At 37.6% G+C, this 25,730-nt stretch overlaps 1 protein-coding gene across 3 annotated transcripts in view; it reads right to left on the bottom strand.

Moving 5' to 3' along the window:
- Positions 1-25,730, bottom strand: part of LOC120537630 (nuclear receptor ROR-alpha A-like) — a 292,346-nt gene that overhangs the window by 107,059 nt on the left and 159,557 nt on the right. For 2 of the 3 annotated variants that reach the window (XM_039766707.1, XM_039766717.1), the window contains one exon: positions 4,571-4,600. The exons of the other annotated variant lie outside the window; for it this stretch is intronic. In XM_039766707.1, the coding sequence (XP_039622641.1) occupies positions 4,571-4,600 (30 nt within the window). The remainder of the gene's footprint in view (positions 1-4,570; positions 4,601-25,730) is intronic. 3 annotated transcript variants of the gene reach the window in all.

The following is a 25,730-nucleotide window of genomic DNA, read 5'->3' as shown; positions in this document are numbered from 1 at the left end:
CTGTAGATCCCAAGATTCCCTTATAATTATGCTGTGCTTGGATAAGTCCCCTAGCTTCACCAAAACAAAATCTTCCAAACATTTGCGTTTTTAAAGTTGACATTTTTCTTTAACTTGTTGAAAATGTTTGCCTTTTTAAGAATCCATTCTACAGCAATGGGCTAACTATCCATTTGCAGCCATGTTTGCTGTTTTGCATACTTTCCAGTGTCTGTATCATGAACTGTGAAATTAGAAATGATGATGGAAAAGTAGAAAGATATTTGGCTTGTATCTGGATCATCTTCTGACATGTCTAGGTACTATTAGCCATTTAACTTTAATCTTTGTACAACAAGGTCCTTATCTCCATCTTTTTTATTACCTTGCAAATGGCAGATGTGCCTCCTCTTACCCCCAACAAACCTGGTGCGGCAAACAGGCAACAGACACATGCACTCAACGTAGTGACAGTTTGAGAGGTGGAGACAGGTGGGACGCCCCTAAAAACCTCATTGGCCTTTCTCCCTTGTTTTAAGCTTCTTGCACATGTATCAAATGTGTTAACCACAGACTGACAGTGCCAAGCTGATATCTTTACCACAGACTCCAACATCACTCTCCTGATCTACGTATCAGCATGCAATGTGCATCCTCCACTGTAAGCAGCAAAAGCAATCAACAGCAATCCCCTATTTAAGATTGACTTCATTATTTTTTAATCATTCCTTTACTTCATTCACAGTATGCCATACACAATTTATTAGACCTTAGATATTTCATTGCATTTTTACCACTTAAAACATGATATTTCCATGTCAGTTCATGTACACCTAATTAATTTTCTGCTTTTCCAACATGCTGTTCAGCGAAATGTTTTATGGAATAATTAGAAAGCAAACAGTTAAAGACACTTTTATTGTATAAAACTGGAAAGAACAGCAGCAAATACAAACCCATATTTCTTTCCAAACAATATACAATACTGTACAATAACCCAAGTAAATTTTTCAAGAAAACAAGAAATGCAATAACCAGAGTAAGTGTAAAATTATTAGTGTTGATAAATGTCCTCAAAATACAAGAAATCCTTAAGTTTGAGTAAAGGATGAACCTTTGTTAAAAATAAGAAACAAATGTAATTTAGACAGATTTACATTTGTTAGTTTTCACTTTATTGTTGATTTTAAAATTGCCTAAGTAGTTGATTTGGTAACAATAATGAGTTAATAACAATGTATTGAACAAGTCAGAGTGACATTTTAATTTTTAAAAGCGCATAATAATAGTGCAAAATAGAACATTTGGTAGCAGAAACACATTATAATATGAAACCAGGATGACTTGCAGTATCATAAATAAAGTAATAAATTACCAAACAAAATCTGCCAGAGATATATTTTAGACTAATAATGCATCACATGTAAATAAAACAGGGGAGAAACAGACTTTGGGTATTACTGATAGAAATAATAATTACCTTTTCTAACAATGATGTTCAGGAAATAAAATGTGAATAATGAAGTTTCTCACTCACAAAACACTAAGGTACTGTATATAAAAAAAAAGTTTGTGTTTGATGGGATGAAAGTTTTAATGTTAACATCTTGGATGTTATTAACAAGGTACATTACCCATAAATCTTGATATATTTAATTGAACTACAAAATTATCAAGTAATTTGTTAATAAATATTCACTCATCTAGCTGCATATAGATATCTTAGAAAAGAATAATTTTGTTTTACCCTGTAATCATACATAAGATTAAGCAGGTAAATGAAACAAATTAATTCATTAATTAATTAAAAATTAAAAAGGGTGAAATAAATCCATTTGCAATCTTTTATTTATGCAGAGTTTAATTGTCATTGTTTCAGATGAACAGACAATGGGGTAAGTATAAGGTTTATATTAGAATGTGTATGCCACTGGGCATCCATACAGTGTTCAGGTACTCAGCAGAACAGCTTATTTGTCTCCTAACTATTAAAACTGTCAGGTGGAATATAATGTATGGTAATGGTCATGTGCTCTTCTAAGAGTAAAAGAAAATGAAAAAGAAAACCTAGAAGATATAAATGGAAAACAACAATAAGCAATCTTGTGTAATGTTTTAAATTGCTACCTTAAAAAGGTTTTGAAGGGCTCTGAAATCCGGCCAATTTCAAAAAATAACTTTCCAATTGAATTAAATGATTATCATCCAGTGGCCCTTACATCACTCTTGTCAAAATGTCTGGATAACTGGTTCCTGTTCACCTTACTTTACAGGTTATCCCCTCTTTGTATCCATTGCAGTTTTAATACAGACAGAATCATTCAGTGGAGGATGCGGTCATGACTGTTCTTCACACCAGTAATAGAAATTTGGATAAACCACACTGCTTTGTGAAAATACTGTTTATTGAGCCAATCCCAGCCAACATAGGGCCAAGGCAGGAAACAAACCCCGGGCAGGGCGCCAACCCACCGCAGGGTACACACACACACACACACCAAGCACACACTAGGAACAATTTAGAATCGCCAATTCACCTAACCTGCATGTCTTTGGACTGTGGGAGGAAACCGGAGTACCCGGAGGAAACCCGCGCAGACACAGGAAGAACATGCAAAGCGAACCCGGGTCTCCCTAGCCCAGATATCGGGATAGTTTAAACCTTTACAACAAAGTCGATGTAAGTTAAGTCATTCATTTATTGAGTCATATTCAGTACAGAAACTGGTCAGGGAATCCATAATACAATATTATCCTGATATTTGGGTTAGAATATGATAACATTATGATTTGTTAAGTGTTTTCTTCTTGGTATAGCAGTGGTATACAGTATCACAATGAGAAATACTGCAATATGCAACAAATCAATAAATCAGCTCTACTGAATACCATTTCACAGCATGATGCACTCATGTACAGTACATACCAAAAATCATTCACACCAGGCCAGGTCAGAGTTTCCAAAGATCTTAATAGCATTTTTTCTATCTGAGAAAGCAAACCAGATTCTCCAGAAAAAAACAAGGCAAACGCTCTCAAAAATGTATGGTAATTGAGAATTAAACTGTGGTTCAAGTACTGTGACAAAGAAACAAATCATTCTTAAATGGAAATAGGCTTTCTTTACATATTTTTTTAAATACTTGAATTGAATATTAATTTACAAAAAGACAAAAGACATCACTGCAAGTAAAAAAAGGTACATTAAAGTGGAACTCTTGCCTAGTATCTGTATTCTCATCAGCAGGTTACATAATACCAACCAAGAAAAATTATCATTTCAATCTTTTATCATCTATATCTATAACAAAACAAAAACATCTTTACTGAATTCCATCCAATAGTAAAATGACAGTATGAAATTTCTGCATTTAATTAAAAAAAAAAAAACTACCGGTAAATAAAATGATGTTCACTTAAATTAGTACTTACCAACTAATTAATAAATTATCTGAAAAAAAACAAGAAAAACACACACACACACACACAATGGCACTCCAGCACCAAGCTGAAGGAATTCTCAACCTATCCTAGAAGGATAAAATGCATGGACGGAATTAATCTTGAAAATGACAGCAGTTTATTGTAGGATATACTATATAGGGCAGATTTAAAGTCATCAGTTAATTTAACATGCCTGCATTTTTGGATATGGGAATAAATCTAGAGTATACTATTCCACATAGGCAAAGAGAAGAAGTGTGAATTAGCAAAAGCCTCCCTAACTCTGGATATTCATAAGAAATGTAATAATTTACTTAATGAGGCAAATGTACATAATAAACAAGAATGGTTGCCCTAATATTTGTGCTTCAGTTAAAATGTTTAAAGTCTAAGTATTCTCGACCGTACTAGAAATTGGTCAATTTTAAACACTAACTTAGGTTCATGCAGTGTCATATCCCTAGTAAAGGCTCACAAATAACATCACATTCATAATGACTGACCTTGAAAAATTGAAAAAACCCTACATTGCTTAGATTTTTAACCATCTGTGAGTGGCTTACCACAAATAAAGAATACAATTGCAAAAATATTATCATATTTGTGATCAGCAGCCTTGAAAACAGCATTAAATGTCACTCTACATGCCTATATTTTTTCCAAATTTTATTAAATTAGTTACTTTCACCCCTTGTATCCTATTAGGAAATTAACCTCTGGGGTCAGCTGATGTGGCATGTACAACTTCAAGTCCTTTTGTTATTTTTGCTGAAAACACCTATTCCATTGGCTTACAGCTTATCAAAAGGGTGTAATTTCCTACACAAAATACGGTTCAAAAATGACCTAAAAATTTATTTTTCTGGTCTAGAGGGACAAAAATTGTGTGCAACCCCAAAAAGCTTGATGGCTTACAACAAGCTGACGTGTCAAATGATATACGATATGTGGTGGTTTTCTTGTACCGTTGAGTCAGGAGGCGCTAGAAGAAAAAGTCAAGAGCCATACCAAGATATCTCATGACACTCACAGCAACCCACTTAGCCTAAATGGCTGTAATCCGTACTTTTTCCAAGCTAGCTAAATCATGTACACACTACAACTAGCAAAAATATTTTTATGTACCATACAGAAGTTCTTTACTTACACATATGTGTCTTCTTGACCTGAACACTGCCTGCAAAAACAGAAAAAACCAAGGAATTAAACTATGGAAACAGTGCAAGAAGCAATTACAGGTTTATATACAAATCAATACTTTTATTCCCCTTTTTTTAAATGTATCTTAAGTAACAATGATTAATGATGCTGAGGTTTGCTTGGTACTGCAACAATATCTAAAATTATGCAATCACAACACCAACAACTTTCATGTTAATGAGAAGCCAAGTCAAAGCAGCAGATCTTATTCTGAAAATGTATAATGTAACTCAGCAAATAAAACACCCTACCATAAAATTGATACTTTAAAAAAGTCTCAACTTGTTCTTATCTTTTGTGGTATCATGTCAAGGCCAGATTTTTTCAGCTTGTCTATTGCTGGATTGGTTTCAACAACACCTGGATCTGAATTGCATAGATAATGTAAAAAATGAAAAAGATATAGTTGTCCATAACTGAAAAAGCATGATGTGATGTGGGTAATATCCTCTAACATCAAGATAAGCTTGCGGCTACAAATGGCTTGGATTTAGTTGTTACTATACAGTATATATTAAGAATGTTAAGATGAATGAGAAATTCAGGACTTTATTTGTTTGGACAAATTATAAAAGACTAATTTAAAATTTAAGGGCATAAAGGAAGCACATTCACTTGTATACAGTAGGTGCCTCGCAGCTCTAAAGTCCTGATTTCAGATCCAGGGTTGGAATGGTGGATGTGTGAAGTTTACAGATTCTCCATGTGTATTCAAGGCTTTTTATGTCTGGACCCTCCAGTTTTTGTTCCACACCGCAAATGCATGTGGCTTAAGTTAAATGAAAGCTCCAAACTGGCCATGGAGTTGTCCGGTATGTCAAACACTAGTATCACATCCAGGAAGATACCTATGTCAAAATTAATTTTGCCAAGATAGACTCCAGGTCCCTGTGAACTTGAAAAGAACTTTGTTGGTTTAGAAAATAGTTAGGTATCTTGAAAATATTTAGTTAAAATCAGACAAGATGAACTCCACTGCTGCCTGTGCTTCAGAGCTTAAATATGCCACCTAAATGTATTTACTGTGGCTCTGTTTAGAATAATTAAGACTTGTACTGCTGATTTAATGTACTGGGAAGGCAAATGCATTGGATTGTTCTATGACGTAAACATCACATGCGCTCCTGTTAATATTCACAGCTGATAGAATTTAACTACAGTCCCATAATTAGCCTAGGATTTAATAGCACTCAACAAGCTGCTTAACAAATCTGTTACATTAAGTTTTAGGTGCAATTTTTCTCCAATATCTCTTTGCAAATTGGGTTGCTTAATCTAAATTTAGATGATTGGAAATAAAGGCAACCCCAAAAATTGTCTTCTTTCCATCATAAAGATAAACAAAATATACATTTAGAGATGAAAACAATTATAGATTTAGAAAAAAATGTTCTTCAAATTGGATCTGAACTGTAATCGTTTTACAGAGTGAACACATATTAGCATTAATCTAGATAACACTTCTTTATATAAGCAATTTTAAATTACAAATAATTCATTAATACAAAGAAACTGGGAAATGCAGACAATACTGAAAAAAATTAATTATCCACTGAATAAATTTGGTAGAAAATAAGAAAAATAGAAAGAGATTCCAAACAAAGACAGAGAGAAGAGACTTTAATACACTACAATAAGCTGTGATGCTTTTATTGCATTTAATTATCAACGGTTTTGTCATGATTTTTCCTCTTGCCTCTTGTTTTTCCCACAATGAGCCAAGCAGGTTGCCATGTCAAGTAATCCACTTCTGCACTTCCCCTTGACCAATAAAGGATGACACTACTAGATCACACCCAAAGCAAAGTAGCAGTCGCCTACTATGCAGTCCACTCTCACAACTGTGTAGGAGAGACAAATTGCTATTTTGTGATTGATAACAATATGCATAAAACTACAGTGAACTTGCTTTTGCTATTCGTATTTTTCAAATAAGCTTCAGCGACCTGTGAGTGAAGTGTGACATTTGAACTACAAATCTGAACTGCTATTCACAGATGTTTCTTGTTTGGGACTCTGCATTTTTAATTTGATTTATACTTCTATGTAAAAAAGAACTAATCACCTGAGGCTAAGAAGTAGGAAACTCATCCATCTGAATGTCATCAGTCCAGGCACCAGTCTCACTTTTGAAATGGGACAAGCCGCCTGAAGACACTCTCTCTCTCTCGTTCACAGATGCATCCATTATGGACATCCTCAGCTTCCATATCCTTACTGAAAATATCATCATATGTCACTCCTCTCCACATTGGCTCCCAGTAGCAGCACACACTTAGCTCAAATACCTGATGTTTGCTTACAGAATAGTCAATGGGTTAGCAATTAAGCATATGGAGACACTGGTGAAGCCCTATGCTCCTTTTCACCTACTCAAGTCTGCCAGTGAACAGAATCTGGTGATGCTGCCTCTGCATGGTATCAAGTCTCAATCCAGACTCTTTTCCTGTGTAGTTCCTAGTTGGTGGAATGAGCTACCCACCTCCATCCGTACTGCTGACTCCCTCATTGAATTCAAGAAGATATTGTAAAGCAATTTGTTCTGTGAATATCTGTCTAATTGATTGAAAAAAAAAAACCTTATTCTGTGATACATTGTTGGTTAATTTGTTGTTAGATCAAGTTTAATTGCTGTATTGATTGTAACCTACGATTGTAAATTTACTAGCTGTTTATTGGGGATAAAGTTTATATATCAGCCGGAGTTCTAAGATAAAGCAATCAAAAGATTACATCAAATTACTGTTTATGTATGATTACGTGGACTGTTAAAAAATATTTTATAAGGCTGCATTTACTTTGCACAAAGGAAACCCTTCTTTTTTTTGCTTTGGATTAATTCTTTTGTCAGTCATATTATACCAACAGTTGCTTGTGACCTAAATTTCACTTCTTTGTTCACTCAGGTAAATGTTTGAAATGATAGACATGCAGAAATGAACCACAGTCTAACTTATAAACAAGTAAAGCTTGCTCTTAAGACTTCTAATTTTGAGCAAATATCACATAAAAGTTTCTTTATTACCATGTGCCCAGCCTACAGTGAAATTCTTGTTTAACTTCTTGTTGGCCTGTTTAAGCCATTTCAATAAACATTTTACCTTGATAGCATCCACAGATTTTGTTTACAAAGTTGCAGTCACCACTGCTAAAGTAAGCAAAACACTGGCATGCATTATTAAAGACTTGTTGAATCATTTTTCATTTACAATAAATGCCCCAGTTGACGGTGTTAATCATTTAAGTTCACACAGGCAATAACATGTAATAAGATCATTTCAGTCAGTCAGTCAGTACTTTCAGTAATTCTCTGAGAAGATGAAAAATGCACAGAAGTTACTAGACGCACCTGCATCAGTCACTGCTTTTGTGAATAATTTTACCAGATATGTGGTAATCATGGGTCCCCATGCTTATATCATTACACAATCACACAGTTTTATTTCAAGTCTATTGCAAGACTTTAAGAAAATTAAACAGGTGGCAAGCCAAAAAAAATCACCTGCAACTAAAGACTTCTGTAATGTTTATTAGTACAAATAAACTCAAATATTAGTAAAACAAGCATTAACAGAATGAGTGTCAAGCTGAAGAGAAGTTAGAAGAGAAAAGACTGTAGGGGGACAGATGCTTAGTTAAATGTTTGACAAGTCACAAGAATTAAGGAGATAAACTGGAGAAAAAATATCCTAAATAGCTCTAAATGTAGACACATCAGTCTTTGGATTTTAAAAAATGTAGCACATAAGAGCTCTTATACTGTTCATCAACAGGGGCTGCTGGTAACTGAAGACCCCTATGCTAGTTTAGATCTTCTTCACATCATACGCCATGAACACCCCCACGGGAAACACTGAATGAGACAACATTGACATAATTTAGTAATTCTACCATTATTTACAGATAAATACATAAATGTAACATGCCTCTTATTTATGCTGCATAATACATAAGTCAGTTTAAAAGGTCAATCCCATTTGAACATGATCTCTAACCGTTCACAAGAGGATTTATTTACCAGTATTTTAAACAAAAAAGTGACTAAAACATTGTGACAATGAGAAATTCTGAGCATATGCTGAATATCTGACATAATGATTATGTCACGTGAGTAAATTGATATTTTTTAAATTATGGATTTTTTTATATTACTTGCAGTTTGTTCAGTGTTGGTCCCCACAGAAGCCTATTATGTAAGGAACTTTATCTTTTCTTCATAAAAACAAGATTAAAAATTTGACTTGGCTACTACTACAAACAGCACAGAATAAGTAACAAATAAACAAAAAAAATGACCATTTCAAGTAAAATTACCTTAATGACTCACACTCTACACCAGGGGTCCTCAGTTCTAGTCCTGGAAGGCTGCAGTTGCTTCAGGTTTTTATTCTAACCCTTTTCTTAATTAGTGACCTATTTTTGCTGTTAATTAACTTATTTTAAATTAAGGTCTCAGGAATGTTGATCTGCTCAGGACCACAGAACATTTTCAGGGTGCTCTTAAAAAAAACCAACAGTTCAAAGGGTTTAATTAACAAGAATCGGTGCCCAATTAAGGAACAGGTTGGAGTGAAACTGGTTGGAGTTTAAGGCCTGACTTATTTGGTCTTCTGTTGGCTCACTGACTTCACGTTTCAACTCTTTTTGGGTGCCATTTAAGGAAAGAAACGAAGCAATTCTGAGGAATGATGAAGAAATTCAGGGGAACACATCTTAAAAATACAAATTAAAATGAAGGAAAAGGAGTTAATTAGCAGCAAAAACTGGACACCAATTAAGAAAAGGGTTAGAATGAAAACCTGCAGAAACTGTGGCCCTCCAGAACCAGAGATGGAGACCACTGCTCTACACATAGTGCTATATAAACAAAGATCTTATTGGATCCTGTACACAGTCTGAATGTAGACAGTGACAAGTCCACTGTGACTTCTAGGTTCTTATCAAAAGTTGTACAAAAAAAAATGTAGTTAACAAAATTAAACACCTTTAATTCCTGTGGGTAAAACTTTACATTTACTTTTGTTATATTTCAATTGCCACAAATCTACCCATGCCTGTATTTTGTCCAGATCTCTCTGTCACAAAATTAGACAATCAGATAAAAGTCATGGATAGCTGGCCTAGGCCAGCCATAGTTTAAATTTGCTTATTTAGAATTTTCTTGTTAAAGTTCTTATTTCATCTGTTCCATTTATTGTTAAAACTTGTTTTATAACATCCACAAAGCTGCTGTAAAATGCTTTTTGCAGTGTTACTGTCCTTAGCACTAAGGTATATGAAAATGTCTGTTGTGTCAAATGTCATGTGATGGTGTGCTCTGTGAATGGTGCTATAAAAAATAAAGACTGACTGAATTAAAATGTTATTAGGGAGAGTTACTCAGCAAATGTAAAACAAATAGTTACTTTAAACTGTGTTACCTGGCTTTGCCCTGGAAATGTTGTAAGGCAATGAGCCTCAGTTATAGCACAGTCAGTTAAACAGACGTATCATGTAACTAACAAAGTACTTTTCTGTTCACAATATTTATAGGTTTCTTTGTTTTTACCAGGGGCTAATATTATTGGCAGATAGTATGGTGTAGTGGTTAAGGCTTTGAACCTAGGACTTCAAAATCCTGTGTGACGGACAGCCGAGTCCCATGCCCGGCTGGGACGCCCCTGCTGCATGTGTTCCGGGGGAGCCACCATGGACAGCTCAATACCTCCCCCGGGATGCTTGGGGGCAGCCTCCCTGGGCGTTGTTCATTTCCCAGTCTCCCACGTGGCTCCATGGGACATGGAGCCCTCCACAGCCTGGTTGGGAGATGGGGTGGCCGCTAGGGGGTGCTTCCAAGAGCCAACAACCCGGATGGACGAGTTATCAGCCCCACCTGGAGCTGCAATCAGGACCAGCTGGTCAAGCACCTGGAACACTTCCGGGTGGGCTATAAAACGGGCCAGCCTCCCTTTATTCGAGGCCAGAATCGGGAGGAAGAGGACGAGGTTGCCTGGGAGGAGTGGTGGTGCCAGGAAGGGTTGTTAGAGCTCTGTGTTAAAGTGCTGTTGGGCCTGTGGGACACGGGGGAATACGTGCGCCCACGGGTGAAGAGAAATAAAAAAGCCTGTTTGTTTTACACGTGCCTCTGCGTAGTCTGTGCCGGGTCGGGCGCTATATAGCGCCTTTTACAACTGCCGTAGTCGGCAGGATTCCAGTCCGTCCACTTGGGCCGGAACCTGCAATAAAATTGGTGTAAAAGGCGATATATAGAGCCCTGTGTTGGCTGGGATTGGCTCCAGCAGATCCCCGTGACTCTGTGGTTAGGATATAGCGGGTTGGATAATGGATGGATGGATAATAATATTATTAGGTCACTGGAGTTGCTTACTCTTGAACATAATTGTCCACAAGTAAAGCATTTTTGCACTAGATTGATTCTTGCTTTTCCTAGTGACTCCAAGTGAGATTTTTACAATCTTCATTTGTTTACATCGTTCGCTCAAGTACAGTAATTCTTTTCGTCTTTTTCATCAACTGTATGTGGTCCCTCCTTTAAAGTCTGCAGATGCAAAAGTATTTGCAAACCAGTGCTTGAAATGGATATACATAAGTGCTGATGGTTTGCCAAATTCATTCCCCCTACCTAAAATAGCCTGTTTAACAGCCATGTTATTTCAGGGCAGAATCAACAGGTCAGTAGATGATAGCAGATGACATTTGAAGTGATTCTGACCTGCCAGTCTGGCGTTAAAGGGGATTTCAGCAAGGCTGACTAACATTCTAAGATCCTTTTGCATGTACAGTTAAATAATATTGCCTACTAGCCGAAGCCCGCTGTAGCATACGGCGGTGTAAGAATAGGAACAGAAAACGGTGAGAAAGGAATTCAGAAATCAAGAAAAAATAAATACTTCTTGAAAGATGCAATTGTGAATAAGTGTTTTGGTGGTGACGACAGATGAGTCGAAAGATCTAACCCTAGAAAAAGCCACGTACAACTGACCGTGGTTGAAGACTGGTTGTTAGAATTATTGTGAAGATTAAACAGCATGTGGGTATGAGGAAGGCCGCACTTCTGAAATTCGATTACGTAAATATAAGCAATAACAACCTCAAAAAGATGTTGTTGTAGAATGTCTCTAAGTAATTCCTGCAGCTTAATCCAAAAGACTCGTACTACAATATCAGGTCTGTGCTCCGGTCTTTGGGTATCCGACAGTGCATGTAGAATTTCTGGCCAAGCAGGATTTCATGTGAAAGTGATAAATAAATGAGGCTGTCCGAATTTACATACTATGGCCATGGCATCCTGCTAGTTTTCTTGCATGTATCTTGGACTTCCTGAAAATGTGGATGGTAATATGATCATTTTCCCTACACATACGTTGTTATTTTCAGCGTTTGCTTGCAGTGCGTCCGATAGTCCTTTGTATTGTTCCCACACGCAAATCTTGTTGATCTAATCTGAGATAGTTGAGATGTGCGCCCTCTGTTTTAACATATGCATCTACGACGTACTGTTGTAATAGTTCGCCGCTGGAGTGTAAAATACTAAATGTATTCTTCATTTCTAATCTGTACGCGTAAAATTAGCATTGAGTAAGCCTTATTCGCTTGACGGTTCTTTTATTGGAAACATGTTGTAAATCTTTTGCCAGCCAATATCTCTGTAAGGGAATAAAAGTGGGCAAACCATAGGATCGCAATTCATATTGAGCGTGGAAATCTGTTTACAGGAGTTGACTATGGGAAAGATGCAAATGTCCCTTTCGGTAGGCAGTTCTCCATCTTCTCCGACGAAAATTGCTGAAACATTGGTCGGGGCATTGTATCGTCGTAAATCCTGCCTAGGGTTTTCCTCAAAAAGCATTCGTACAGATGCTGTTGAATTGGACTGAGCGATTTCATGCATGTGTTTGTATGATTTAGTGAAGGGTTTGATGGTTCTGAGAATGGAATCTAGCTGGAGAAGTACATTGTAGCTGCATGCAGAGTTTGCTTTATTTTGTAACCGTACTTCAGAAGCTTGGTGAGAAATGCCGTGTTGGCTGCGTGTGGGTGGGACCGGTTTTGAAAAGGAGCCGCTGGCAGCATGGGAAGAGGTTTGGAAGAGGATGAATAGGAATCGAGAAATGCCGTGTCGGCTGCATGTGGGCAGGACCGGTTTTGAGGTGGAAGCAGGACAAACCAGAAAAGAAATATATATAAGAGATCACTGAATGCAGTAACTTGCAATACATAAATAAATATGATCTTATGATTGCTATAGGCTCAACTAATATTATGACAGAAACATTCAATAGCACTTACATATTTACCTTAATAAAGTTAAAATAATACCTAATGGCATGAGAAAGTTGATTGCACGTGAAAAGTATGGGTTGGGGGCTGGTTGGGTCTGGGAGTGCATTCGGCACAATTGTGGTGCCCTATGTGTTACATTACTACAGTATATTAATGTGAAGTTGGAGGAGGAGTGTGGAGAAGTAGCTTCAAACATCACAAAGCAATTTCTGTGGCTTCCCCTTTCAAAATTCAAGCACCACAATCTAAGACCAGCAATGGGGTATTATGAGATTTAAGCATTGTGATCTAAGAGCAGTAGGGGTAGTCCCCTGTCATCAATTTCAGATTAGGTTTGCTGATGAGGAAGAGGAGGCCTGTGTTACAATAATTAATAATTTATCCTCACTCAGGCATTTATTACATAGATGATGCTTAGAATGGTAGAAGACTCTGCTACAGAAAGTTATAGAAAAGTGGGCCGCTATTGGATACAAGGGTTTAGTTGGCAATGAACACTCAAGAAGCATCAACCCCAGAGTCTGAGGTGTCCAAAACATCATACACAGGTAGGTCTCATGAAAAACTGAACCACATCCCAGAGAAGGGGAAGTTGTAATATTAAAGATATACAAACAGGTTTGTACCAGTGAAAGGAAGCTTTGTACTGTGTTTTATCTTCCTGGTGAACATTCTGGAGCCTACCTGGGCATGTGGATAAGATACCGCCAAAGTAATGTGCATGTCTGAGTCAATAAAATACATAAGAGTAGCTTGCAGGTTTAAAATAATACAAACAACTAGGAACACTGAGGAAAATCAAATAGTCTAGCAGGGTTCTCCAATTTCGGTCATGGAGGGCTGCAGCGGCAGCAGATTTTCATTCTAATCATTTTCTTAACTAGTGACCAGCTTTTGCCTTTTAAATTTTAAGTGACATGCTATTTAAGACTCAGACCCCTAATCGTTTCTATTCTCCCCAAATTAGCAGTCAAAAAATATTAAGATACAAAACATGCCAACACATGGCCATCCAACCTGTGTCCATCTTACAAAGTCTGAAAATAAAGAAAGGTGAAGATTTCAGTAATGTTGATCTGCTCAGTTCCACTGAAAATTTTCAAGGTGCTCTTACAAAAAAAAAATCAACAGTTCGGGAAATGTTTGCTGTCACAGACTGACAGCATCAACAAGCCATGGAATTAAAGTATAGGTTTAATTAACAACAAGAATCTGCACCTAATTAAGGAACTAGTTAGAATACAATTACAGTAGTTGGAACCTGAGGCCCTGTCTTAACTAGTCATTTGTGGGATAACTTCACATCTTAGTTTTGTTTGGCTGCCATTTAAGGAATAAAAAAGCAATTCAGTCCTGCAACATACAGGAATGTTGGTACTCTGGAAAATCAGGCTATGTTTGCTTCACAATCTTATTATGTGAATTTCCCCTTGGGATTAATAAAGTATCTATCTATTTAATAAAAGGCAGTAACAAGTCAGCAGCAAAATCAAAAGAATGCATTGCTCATCAGAGACATTTCTGTCATGATTCACTTAAGTCCTTTAAAGTCACTTATTTTAAAATGTGATGAAAGAAGTTAGAAAGCCTGTTGAAGGCAATGATAGTTCTTATCAATTACTTATAAATGTGATATGTCTTAATGAATCATTGTAATATATAAAAATTGAGACATCACACTGCATATAAGCATATGGTATTAAAGATAACAAATTCTTTTTTAAACTGACTTTTACCATAGGATGCTTTAATTCACTGATAACATGACGAAATACAGCTGGTTGAGCAGTAGAAATGTGTACAGATGTAAAGAACTACAAAGCAGAATGCACATCCTTTAGTGAATAAAGTCAGATGCCACATAAAACTTTCCCCTTTACAAAACCAGTTGGATTTTACATATGAGCAGGTGAAAAAAGAAGGAATATATATATATATGTATATTTTTTTTTATTTATCAATGAAATTATAACAGTAGGCATCTTCAGTTTTAATTAAAAAAAACTATTTTGTAATAAATGAAAAGCCAATTTTTACTTACTGTAAAAGTAATCGATATTATAAAAAATAAAAACCTCTGAATACATTTCTCTAGTATTTGTCAAATAGGTGCATGGAAAAACAGCTTTTAAACTTTCAGCCTCAAAGGGTAAGATTTTATCTGTCAGCGAGGCTTGATTATTGATAAGAAAGATCAAAAGAAGTCCTAGTAGTTTTAGAGTGGGAAGTTGTATGGTATCATAATAACTGAAAGAGAATTTGTTGTAGTTTTTTTCGTCTTTCGCTTTTCTTCTGCAATGCGTCATATGAAAGTAAAATAAAAAGATGCAAATTTCAGACATGGTCGTAAGTGAGCGACGGGCTCCCACACTGCTCATCTAAGAGCTTTATGCTTTAATGTGAACAGAAATGAAGCACTTCTAACATGTGAGACATTTTTAGACAAATCAAGAAGAGAAAAAAAGGCAGAAAAGAAACAGTTGACTGTAAGGTTTACTGTGGCTGGTGTCCTGAGAGCTACAAGTACGAGAGTTCTCGGAAGAACAGACTATGGGAAAATCTACTAATTATTAATAGCTATCCACTGCATATGGGTGAGACTGCAGATTAAAGAGACACTAAAATATGTTTAAGTGGGGCAGAGGTTATATAATATACAATGATATCAGGAATAGTTAGAGAGTTAATTTTTATTTGCATGTTTTTGTCCCAGAAAATAATTTAATGGACAAAAAACATTATTAATACAACAATATTTCATTATGGAAAATTGTGTATTATTATAGTGTATTTTGCTGTTGTGCATATGTTATTTTAATGTTAAATACACTGCATTATGTTTCAGATGGCCAGTAGGAGGCACCTGGAAGACCAACAGCAATTTTTCTACATTACATCAAATATAGCACCTTACAAAGTGAATAAGGAAAGTAAATATGGATGTGCTTTTTGGCCCATTTATATATACTTACCATGCTAAAAGTACATTATTAATATTTATACATTTTAATATAAAGAAATACAGTGCATCCAGAAAGTATTCACAGTGCATCACTTTTTCCACATTTTGTTATGTTACAGCCTTATTCCAAAATGGATTAAATTCATTTTTTTCCTCAGAATTCTACACGCAACACCCCATAATGACAATGTGAAAAAAGTTTACTTGAGATTTTTGCAAATTTATTAAAAATAAAACAACTGAGAAAGCACATGTACATAAGTATTCACAGCCTTTGCCATGAAGCTGAAAATTGAGCTCAGGTGCATCCCGTTTCCCCTGATCATCCTTGAGATGCTTCTGCAGCTTAGTTGGAGTCCACCTGTGGTAAATTCAGTTGATTGGACATGATTTGGAAAGGCACACACCTGTCTATATAAGGTCCCACAGTTGACAGTTCATGTCAGAGCACAAACCAAGCATGAAGTCAAAGGAACTGTCTGTAGACCTCCGAGACAGGATTGTCTCAAGGCACAAATCTGGGGAAGGTTACAGAAAAATTTCTGCTGCTTTGAAGGTCCCAATGAGCACAGTGGCCTCCATCATCCTTAAGTGCAAGAAGTTCGAAACCACCAGGACTCTTCCTAGAGCTGGCCGGCCATCTAAACTGAGCGATCAGGGGAGAAGGAACTCGATGGTCACTCTGTCAGAGCTCCAGAGGTCCTCTGTGGAGAAAGGAGAACCTTCCAGAAGGACAACCATCTCTGCAGCAATCCATCAATGAGGCCTGTATGGTTGAGTGGCCAGACGGAAGCCACTCCTTAGTAAAAGGCACATGGCAGCCCGCCTGGAGTTTGCCAAAAGGCACCTGAAGGACTCTCAGACCATGAGAAGCAAAATTCTCTGGTCTGATGAAACAAAGATTGAACTCTTTGGTGTGAATGCCAGGCGTCACGTTTGGAGGAAACCAGGCACCGCTCATCACCAGGCCAATACCATCCCTACAATGAAACATGGTGGTGGCAGCATCATGCTGTGGGGATGTTTTTCAGCGGCAGGAACTGGGAGATTAGTCAGGATAAAGGGAAAGATGACTGCAGCAACGTACAGAGACATCCTGGATGAAAACCTGCTCCAGAGCACTCCTGACCTCATACTGGGGAGACAGTTCATCTTTCAGCAGGAAAACGACCCTAAGCACACAGCCAAGATATCAAAGGAGTGGCTTCAGGACAACTCTGTGAATGTCCTTGAGTGGCCCAGTCAGAGCCCAGACTTAAATCCGATTGAACATCTCTGGAGAGATCTTAAAATGGCTGTGCACAGACAACCTGAGAGGTCCTGTAAAAAGGAATGGGCGAAACTGGCCAAGGATAGGTGTGCCAAGCTTGTGGCATCATATTCAAAAAGACTTGAGGCTGTAATTGCTGTCAAAGGTGTATCGATAAAGTATTGAGCAAAGGTTGTGAATACTTATGTACATGTGATTTCTCAGTTTTTTTATTTTTAATAAATTTGCAAAAACCTCAAGTAAACTTTTTTCACGTTGTCATTATGGGGTGTTGTGTGTAGAATTTTGAGGAAAAAAATTAATTTAATCCATTTTGGAATAAGGCTGTAACATAACAAAATGTGGAAAGAGTGATGTGCTGTGAATACTTTCTGGATGCACTGTATGTCTTAAGTATTTATTATAGTGTTTTTACCTAGAGTTTCATATGTTTTTATAAGCTTGAAAGATGGCTGATTTATTTGCATTGATATTTTTCGTACTAAATATTATACTTTTTTAAAACTTTTTCTGAAACATTTCAAAATTTCTAACTATATTTTGTAAATGCTATCTTATCCCAAAGGCGGACACAAAAAAAAATGGAGGGGGGGAAAAAAACAACTCTTGTATCACCAAACAAATATAAATGAACCTCTGAAGAGGGAGGGATAAGGGAACTAACTTCTGGATCAAAGCATTTGATGCCCATGTGACTTGTATGGTCTTGAAAAAGCCCTGTGAAGTGAACATGTGGTCCCACCACAGACAAGATGAAGGAGTATGCACAGATAGGTGCCTGATGAGTAAAAGGAGAAACTGATGAAAGTTTTTGACTTACTAGACTGTTGCATTGGAAACTGACTCTTACATCTCTGCCAGGAAAAGAGCTGGAGTTAATGCAGTAGGATGAAAAATACTAGCATCAAAGCAAAGCACTGGCTCAAGAGTGCCTACTCTGGAGTTAACCCTCACAAGACACCCTGAGAAGGTGTGTGAATTTTCACAAGCTTCCACCTGGGTACTGTAGTTTGTATTGGTGGTCAGAAGTCAAAAACATATGACAGTTGCTCACATATGTGCATTAAAGGATATACCTAAATTTCAGCCACCAAAAATAGCAAATAATTGCACTATTACAAATTGGGCTAATGAGTAAAAATGCCAAATTATTTAGTCAAATGAGTGATGCTATTTACTCTGCTGTTCTGCTCTGATGTTATAGATGATGCTTTCAAACAGCACTTCCTCTTCTACAAGGGTTCAAGAATTTGTCACATCACACTGCATTGTGGAGTATGTATACCATCAATGGGGATTGAACTGTTTGCTTAAAGTGAAGAACACCAATAGTAGTGACATAATGTGGGAAGTTGCAAATCTTTTATGAAAGCAACAAAGGAAGGAATAAGGATAAAGGATCTCATCTAGAAAAATGTAATTTGGACAAAAACCAGTGCTATTTGGACAAGTTGTAATTAATAAACAATGCAGATCTGATGGAATCAGTGCATACATTATGTGAAGGTTTAAATGTTATAAATCATTGGAAAAATTACAAGCCAGCAAACTTTTACAAAAGTAAATTGTCCAAGCCGTTTCTGCTTCTTCACTCATTCTTTTATGCTAGTTTAAGCTTTTTTTTCTATTTGTCAGTGTGAGAACCCAGCCATAAGGGATGCATAAACCAGTGTGTTTCTTCATGCCAGTCCCAAACCTGGATAAATGGGGAGGGTAACGTCAGGAAGGGCAGATTTTGCCAGATTAATATGTGGGCAACAACACAGATTTCCATACTGGATCGTCGAGGCCTGGGTTAACAACAGCTACGACCAGTACTGTTAGCCAACAGGGTGCTGGCAGAAATTGGGCAACTGTTGGCCAAAGAAGGAGAAGAAGAGGGAGGAGGTGTGTCCAGAGGGAGGAAAAGAGGACGGATGTAAAGAGGGTGTAAGTGAGGGTAGGAACTTTGAATGTTGGCAGTATGACTGGTAAGTGGAGAGAGTTAGCTGATGTGATGGAGAGAAGGAAGGTTGATATATTGTGCATGCAAGAGACTAAATGGAGGGGAAGTAAGGCCAGGTAGATTGGAGAAGAAATGGGGCAGTGGTTACCCTGAAGGAACAGTATGTCAAGAATGTTTTGTAGCGGAAAATAGTTTCAGAGTGATGATTATGAAGCTGGAAATTGAAGGTGTGATGATGAATGTTTTTAGAAAGAACATTTCTGGAGTGAGTTGGATGAAGTGGTAGAGAGTGTACCCAAGAGAGAGAAAGTGGTGATTGAAGCAGATTTCACTGGACATGTTGATGAAGGGAACATAATAGATGAGGAGATGCTGGGTAGATATGGTGTCAAGAAGAGGAATGCAGAAGGTCAGATGGTTGTGGATTTTGCGAAAAGGGTGGGCATGGCGCTGTTTAATACATATTTTAAGAAGAGGGAGGAACATAGGGTGATGTACAAAAGTGGAACAAGATGCATAAAGGTAGATTATATTCTATGCTGGAGGGTGTCTAAAGTAGATTGTAAACTGCAAAGTGGTAGCAGGACAAAGCATAGTTAGGCAGCATAAGCAAGTTTGGTCTGTAGGATGACGTTGGTAATCAAGAAGAGGATGATAGTGAGGGCAGAGTCAAAGATCAAATGGTGAAAGTTGGAAAAGGAAGACTGTAAGATTGAGTTCAGGGAGGAGGTAAGACAGGCATTGTGTGGCAGGGAAGAGTTACCAGACAGCTGGGCAACTACAGCAGAAGTAGTAAGGGTGACAGCAAGAAGGGTGTTTGGCATTACATCTGGACAGAGGAGGGAGGAAAAAGAAACCTGGTGGTGGAATGGGCAAGTACAAGAGAGTATACAGAAAGATATAGAAAGCAGATAGCAGTACAAGGAGATAAGGCGTAAGGTGAAGAAAGAGGTGGTGAAGGCTAAAGAAAAGGAGTATGATGAGTTGTACGAGAGACTGGACACTAAAGAGGAAGAAAATGACCTGTACCGACTGGCTAGACAGAGGGACTGAAATGGGAAAGGGGTGCAGCAGGTTAGGGTGATAAAGAAAACAGATGGAAACATACTCTCAAGCGAGGAAAGTATGTTGAGCAGATGGAAAGAGAACTTTGAAACGCTGATGAATGAAGAGAATGAGAGAGAGGGAGAAGGCTGAATGATGTGCACATAGTGAATCAGGAAGTGAAACAGATTTGCAATGACGAAGTAAGGGCAGCTATGAAGAGTATGAAGAATGGAAAGACTGTTGGTCCAGATGACATACAGTACCTGTGGAAGTATGGAGGTGTTTAGGAGAGATGGCAGTGGAGTTTTTAACCAGATTATTTAATGCAATCTTGGAAAGTAAGAAGATGCCTGAGGAGTGGAGAAGAAGTGTACTGGTATCGATTTTTAACAATAAAGGGGATGTGCAGAGCTGTAGTAACTAAAGAGGGATAAAATCGATGAGCCACAGCATGAACTTATAGAAAGGAGTAGGAAGCTAGGTTAATAAGGGGAATGATGATTAGTGAGCTGGAGTATGGTTTCATGCCAGGAAAGAGTACCACAGATGTGATGTTTGTTCTGAGGGTATTGATGGAGAAGGCCAGAGAGAGTTGCAGGTCTTTGTGGACCTGGAGAAAGCATATGACAGGGTGTCTAGAAAGAAGTTGTGGTACTGTATGAGGAAGTCAGGTGTGGCAAAGAAATATGTAAAAGCTGCGCCTCTGGATTACAGTTTTACTCGTGCAGACCGCCAGGGAAAAAAGGGGGGTGGCTTGGCAAACATTTACTCGAGCCGATTAAAGTGTAAAGATGTTAGTTTTGGTAAATTTAAGTCCTTTGAGTATCTCACTGTTGTTATTCATGGAGATTCCCAAATTCTAGTATTATCCGTGTATAGACCTCCTAAATTTAACGCGTCTTTCTTTGAGAAATTCTCAGACTTACTGTCAATTTTAATTACGAACTATGACACACTCTTAATAGTCGGCGACTTTAATTTTCATATCGACAATCAGAATTCATGAACCTCCTGGACTCTTTGGATTTGAGACAACTCGTTAATCAGCCTACACATAAAGCAGGTCATACGTTAGACTTGGTAGACATTGGTATCTGTCTATCAGACCACTTTCTTTTACTATTTAATATAGAAATAATGTTAGAAAATATTCATGAGAAGCATATTGTTAAAAAACGCTTCTTTGACTCACTTACAAACATTCTAAGCAATCAGTCCGTTTATAGTGCCAACTATAATAGCGAGGATAATGTAAATAGTAAGGTGGAAAACTTTAATTCTAAAGTAAGAGCTGCTGTTGACATAGTTGCACCTGAAAAGACAGTTAAAAAATCTTCTAGCATTGTTATACCATGGAAGACCCAAAGAGTGTCTGATTTAAAGAGAACATGCCGTAGAGCTGAGCGTAAATGGAGGAAAACTAAACTAACTATCCATTATGAGATATTAAAGGTTAAAATAACAGAATACAATAACACAGTCCGTCTTAGAGGCGCTGCTATTTCTCTAAGATTATAAATAACAATGCTAGTAATCCCAGAGTCTTATTTTCTACAATTGATCGTCTTTTAAACCCAGGTAACACAAAGGAATGCCCCCAGAATACTTCCAGTGAAACCTGTGAGAACATTGCTGTATTTTTCAATCAAAAAATTTATGATATTAGAAATAACATAGTATCTCTCCCAACACTGGAACCTCCTAAGCCCCAGTACTCCTTTATAAACAAATTAAGTTCTTTCACCAGGATAGATTTACCTGATTTACATAGAATAATCTCTCAATTGGAACCCTCCACCTGCATCCTTGACCCAATATCAACAAGGATTTTCGAGGAATTATCGGCGTGCTAATTGATAATGTTCTTGACATAGTAAATTCGTCATTAAATGCGGGGGTCTTCCCAGACTGTCTTAAGACTGCTGTAGTTAAACCCCTGCTCAAGAAAATAATCTTGACCCTCTGCTTTGAAAATTTTAGACCCATATCTAACCTGCCCTTCTTAAGTAAAATTCTAGAGAAGGCAGTCATTATGCAGTTAAATGACCACCTCAATAAACATGCTATTCTTGATAAATTTCAGTCAGGTTTCAGAACAAATCACAGCACAGAAACTGCACTCGTTAAAGTAGTAAATGACTTGCGTGTAAATGCAGACAGAGGCCATTTATCTGTTCTCATCCTCTTAGATCTGAGTGCCGCATTTGATACCATTGATCACAATATTCTTAGAAATCGCCTTAGTCAATGGGTGGGCCTCTCTGGCAGTGTCTTAAATTGGTTTGAATCCTACCTGGCAGGAGAAAATTCTTTGTGAGTTGTGGTAATCACATCTCAAAGACACATGATACTCTATATGGTGTTCCACAAGGCTCTATCCTGGGTCCGCTGCTCTTCTCAATCTATATGCTTCCGTTAGGTCAGATTATCTCAGGTTACAACGTGAGCTACCACAGCTATGCTGATGACACACAGCTGTACTTATCAATAGCACCTGATGACACCGACTCTCTCGATTCACTAACACAATGTCTTACTGGTATTTCTGAATGGATGAATAGTAATTTTCTCAAACTAAATAAAGAGAAACTGAAATTTTAGTGATTGGCAATGATGGATTCAATGAGGTTATCAGAAATAAACTTGATGCATTAGGATTAAAAGTTAAGACGGAAGTAAAAAACTTAGGGGTAACTGTTGACTGTAATCTGAATTTTAAATCGCATATTCATCAGACCACTAGGACAGCATTTTTTCACTTAAGAAACATAGCAAAAGTTAGACCTCTTATATCATTGAAAGATGCTGAGAAATTAATTCACGCTTTTGTTTTCAGTGACTAGATTACTGTAATGCACTCCTCTCAGGACTACTCAAAAAAGACATAAATCATTTGCAACTAGTGCAGAATGCAGCTGCTAGAATCCTAACTAGGAAAAGAAAATCCGAGCATATCTCCCCAGTTTTGATGTCACTACACTGGTTACCTGTGTCATTCAGGATTGACTTTAAAATTCTGCTTATGGTTTATAAAGCCTTAAATAATCTCTCTCCATCTTATATATGGAATGTCTGACACCTATATTCCAAATCGTAACCTTAGATCCTCAAATGAGTGTCTCCTTAGAATTCCAAAAGCTAAACTTAAAAGAAGTGGTGAGGCGGCCTTCTGCTGTTATGCACCTAAAATCTGGAATAGCCTGCCAATAGGAATTTGCCAGGCAAATACAGTAGAGCACTTTAAAACACTGCTGAAAACACATTACTTTAAACATGGCCTTCTCCTAACTTCACTTTAACTTAATCCAGATACTCTGCATGTTCAATTCATCATAATAACTATTCATGGTGGCTCTAAAAACCGTACTAACCCCTACTCTCTCTTCTGTTTCTTTTTCCGGTTTCTTTGTGGTGGCCTGCGCCACCACCACCTACTCAAAGCGTCATGATGCTCCAACAATGATGGACTGAAAGTCAGAAGTCTACATGACCATCATCATCAAATCATTCCATGAGAACCCTAAATACAAAGAGGACTGTTTCATTTATGTTAGGTAGAATGCCCAGAGGGGACTGGGTAGTCTCATGGTCTGGAATCCCTGCAGATTTTATTTTTTTTCTCCAGCCGCCTGGAGTTTTTTTTTTTTTCTGTCCACCCTGGCCATCGGACCTTACTTATTCTATGTTAATTTATGTTGACTTATTTTATTTTTTACTGTGTCTTTTATTTTTTTATTCTTCATTTTGTAAAGCACTTTGAGCTACATTTTTTGTATGAAAATGTACTATATAAATAAATGTTGTTGTTGTATAGGATATGTACAAGGTAAGTGTGGCAGTGGTGAGGTTTGCTGTAGCTGGAGTGATGGGTGCATTCAAAGTGGAGGTGGATTATATCATGGATCGGCCCTGAGCCCTTTCTTGTTTGCAAAGGTTGTGGAAAAGTTAACAGATGAGATTAGACAGGAGATTGCATTGGTTTGGACATGTGCAGATGAGAAATGCTAGATATATTGGGAAAACAATGTTAAGAATAGAACTTCCAGATAAGAGGAAAAGAGGAAAGCATAAAAGGAGGTTTATGGATGTGGTGGGTGCAACAGAGCAAGATGCAAAGGACAGGAGAATGTGGAAAAAGTTGATCCGCTGTGGCGACCTCTAATGGGAGCAAACAAAATAAGAATCATGAAAGAAAAAGTGTATTTACATTGCTTGATGGACATATATATTGTAACCCATTATTTATCTATACTAATAAAAGGCAAAGCCCTCACTGACTGACTGACTAACTCACTCACTTATCACTAATTCTCCAACTTCCCGTGTAGGTGGAAGGCTGAAATTTGGCAGGCTCATTTCTTACAGCTTACTTACAAAAGTTAGGCAGGTTTAATTTCAAAATTCTACGCGTAATGGTCATAACCGGAACCTACTTTCGACCAAAACATTGTTTTTGTACCAGTTCATGATTTCATCCCGCTTAGCCACATCAAATGAAATGTCTTTTGTTATAAGCACATCACTCTCCCTAACAGGTGATTCAATGTTAAGATTATCAACACATGATAAATCTACTGGCTCCTTTTGCCCATCACTGCCATCAGGTTCAATATGTTGCAAATTATACCAGCTTTTGTATTTTCCAGAAGCTTTGCCTGCTCTACTTAAGACCCTTGCTTTGTGTAGACCACCACCATCCTGCTTCATAAAGGTCACAGTTTGTCCCTTCTTAATCTTTACATTAATGGGAGAGGCAGGTTTATCACAAACAATGTGATCTGTTTCCATTTGTGTCATACTAGGATGAACCACTTCTCCTTTATTTACCTCCCTGTCACCGATTGTTTCCTGTTCGCTGTCTGTATTTTCTTCACTATCTGAGCTTACTGCTACATTGCTTAAGCTGTTTTTTTTTTCTTTTCTGCCTGTTGTCTTTCACAGTTTGCTCATCCTGAGATTCCTGATCCTACGTGTTTATCTTACAGAGCCTGGATTGATGCACTCTTACAAGAATCCCTCCGTGTCTTATAAACACCACAGCTCCATCCTGACCAATAACTACCCCTGGTCCCTTCCACTCTGGACAGTCCCCTCTTTTGTAATATACCTTGTCTCCGGTCACATACATTTCATCAGTGGGCCTGAGCTGCTTACGTATTGCCCTTCTTATCCGCTCAGAAGACTCAGCTTCTGTGAATGCTTTCCTCGAAGTATGTAAGGCAGAAATTTTTTCTCCCACTCTAGCACTCATAGTAGTGCTTTCTAAAGCAGGTGGTTTATCGACTATCACAGAAGGAAGATTAGGATTTCGTCCAAACACCAACTGATACGGACTGTAGCCATGAACGTTTAACATACTGTTCTTAGCCATGAGAGCCCAATCAAGGGCAGTGTGCCAGTCACATCAATTCTCTCGTTTGACCTTCAGGATGATTTCAGTCAGTGTCTGATTATGTCTCTCGAGTAGTCCGTTGCTCCAGGGACTGTATCCTGCTGTTGTTCTTGTCTCGATGTTAAAGTTCTCAGCCATGTCTCTGATCTCTTCACTATTGAATTCACCTCCGTTGTCGCTGTACAGCCTCTGAGGGGCGCCATGAACA

This window comes from Polypterus senegalus, chromosome 1 (genome assembly GCF_016835505.1).
Source record: "Polypterus senegalus isolate Bchr_013 chromosome 1, ASM1683550v1, whole genome shotgun sequence".
Lineage (NCBI taxonomy): Eukaryota > Metazoa > Chordata > Cladistia > Polypteriformes > Polypteridae > Polypterus > Polypterus senegalus.
This window is presented reverse-complemented; position numbering and strand designations above follow the sequence as displayed.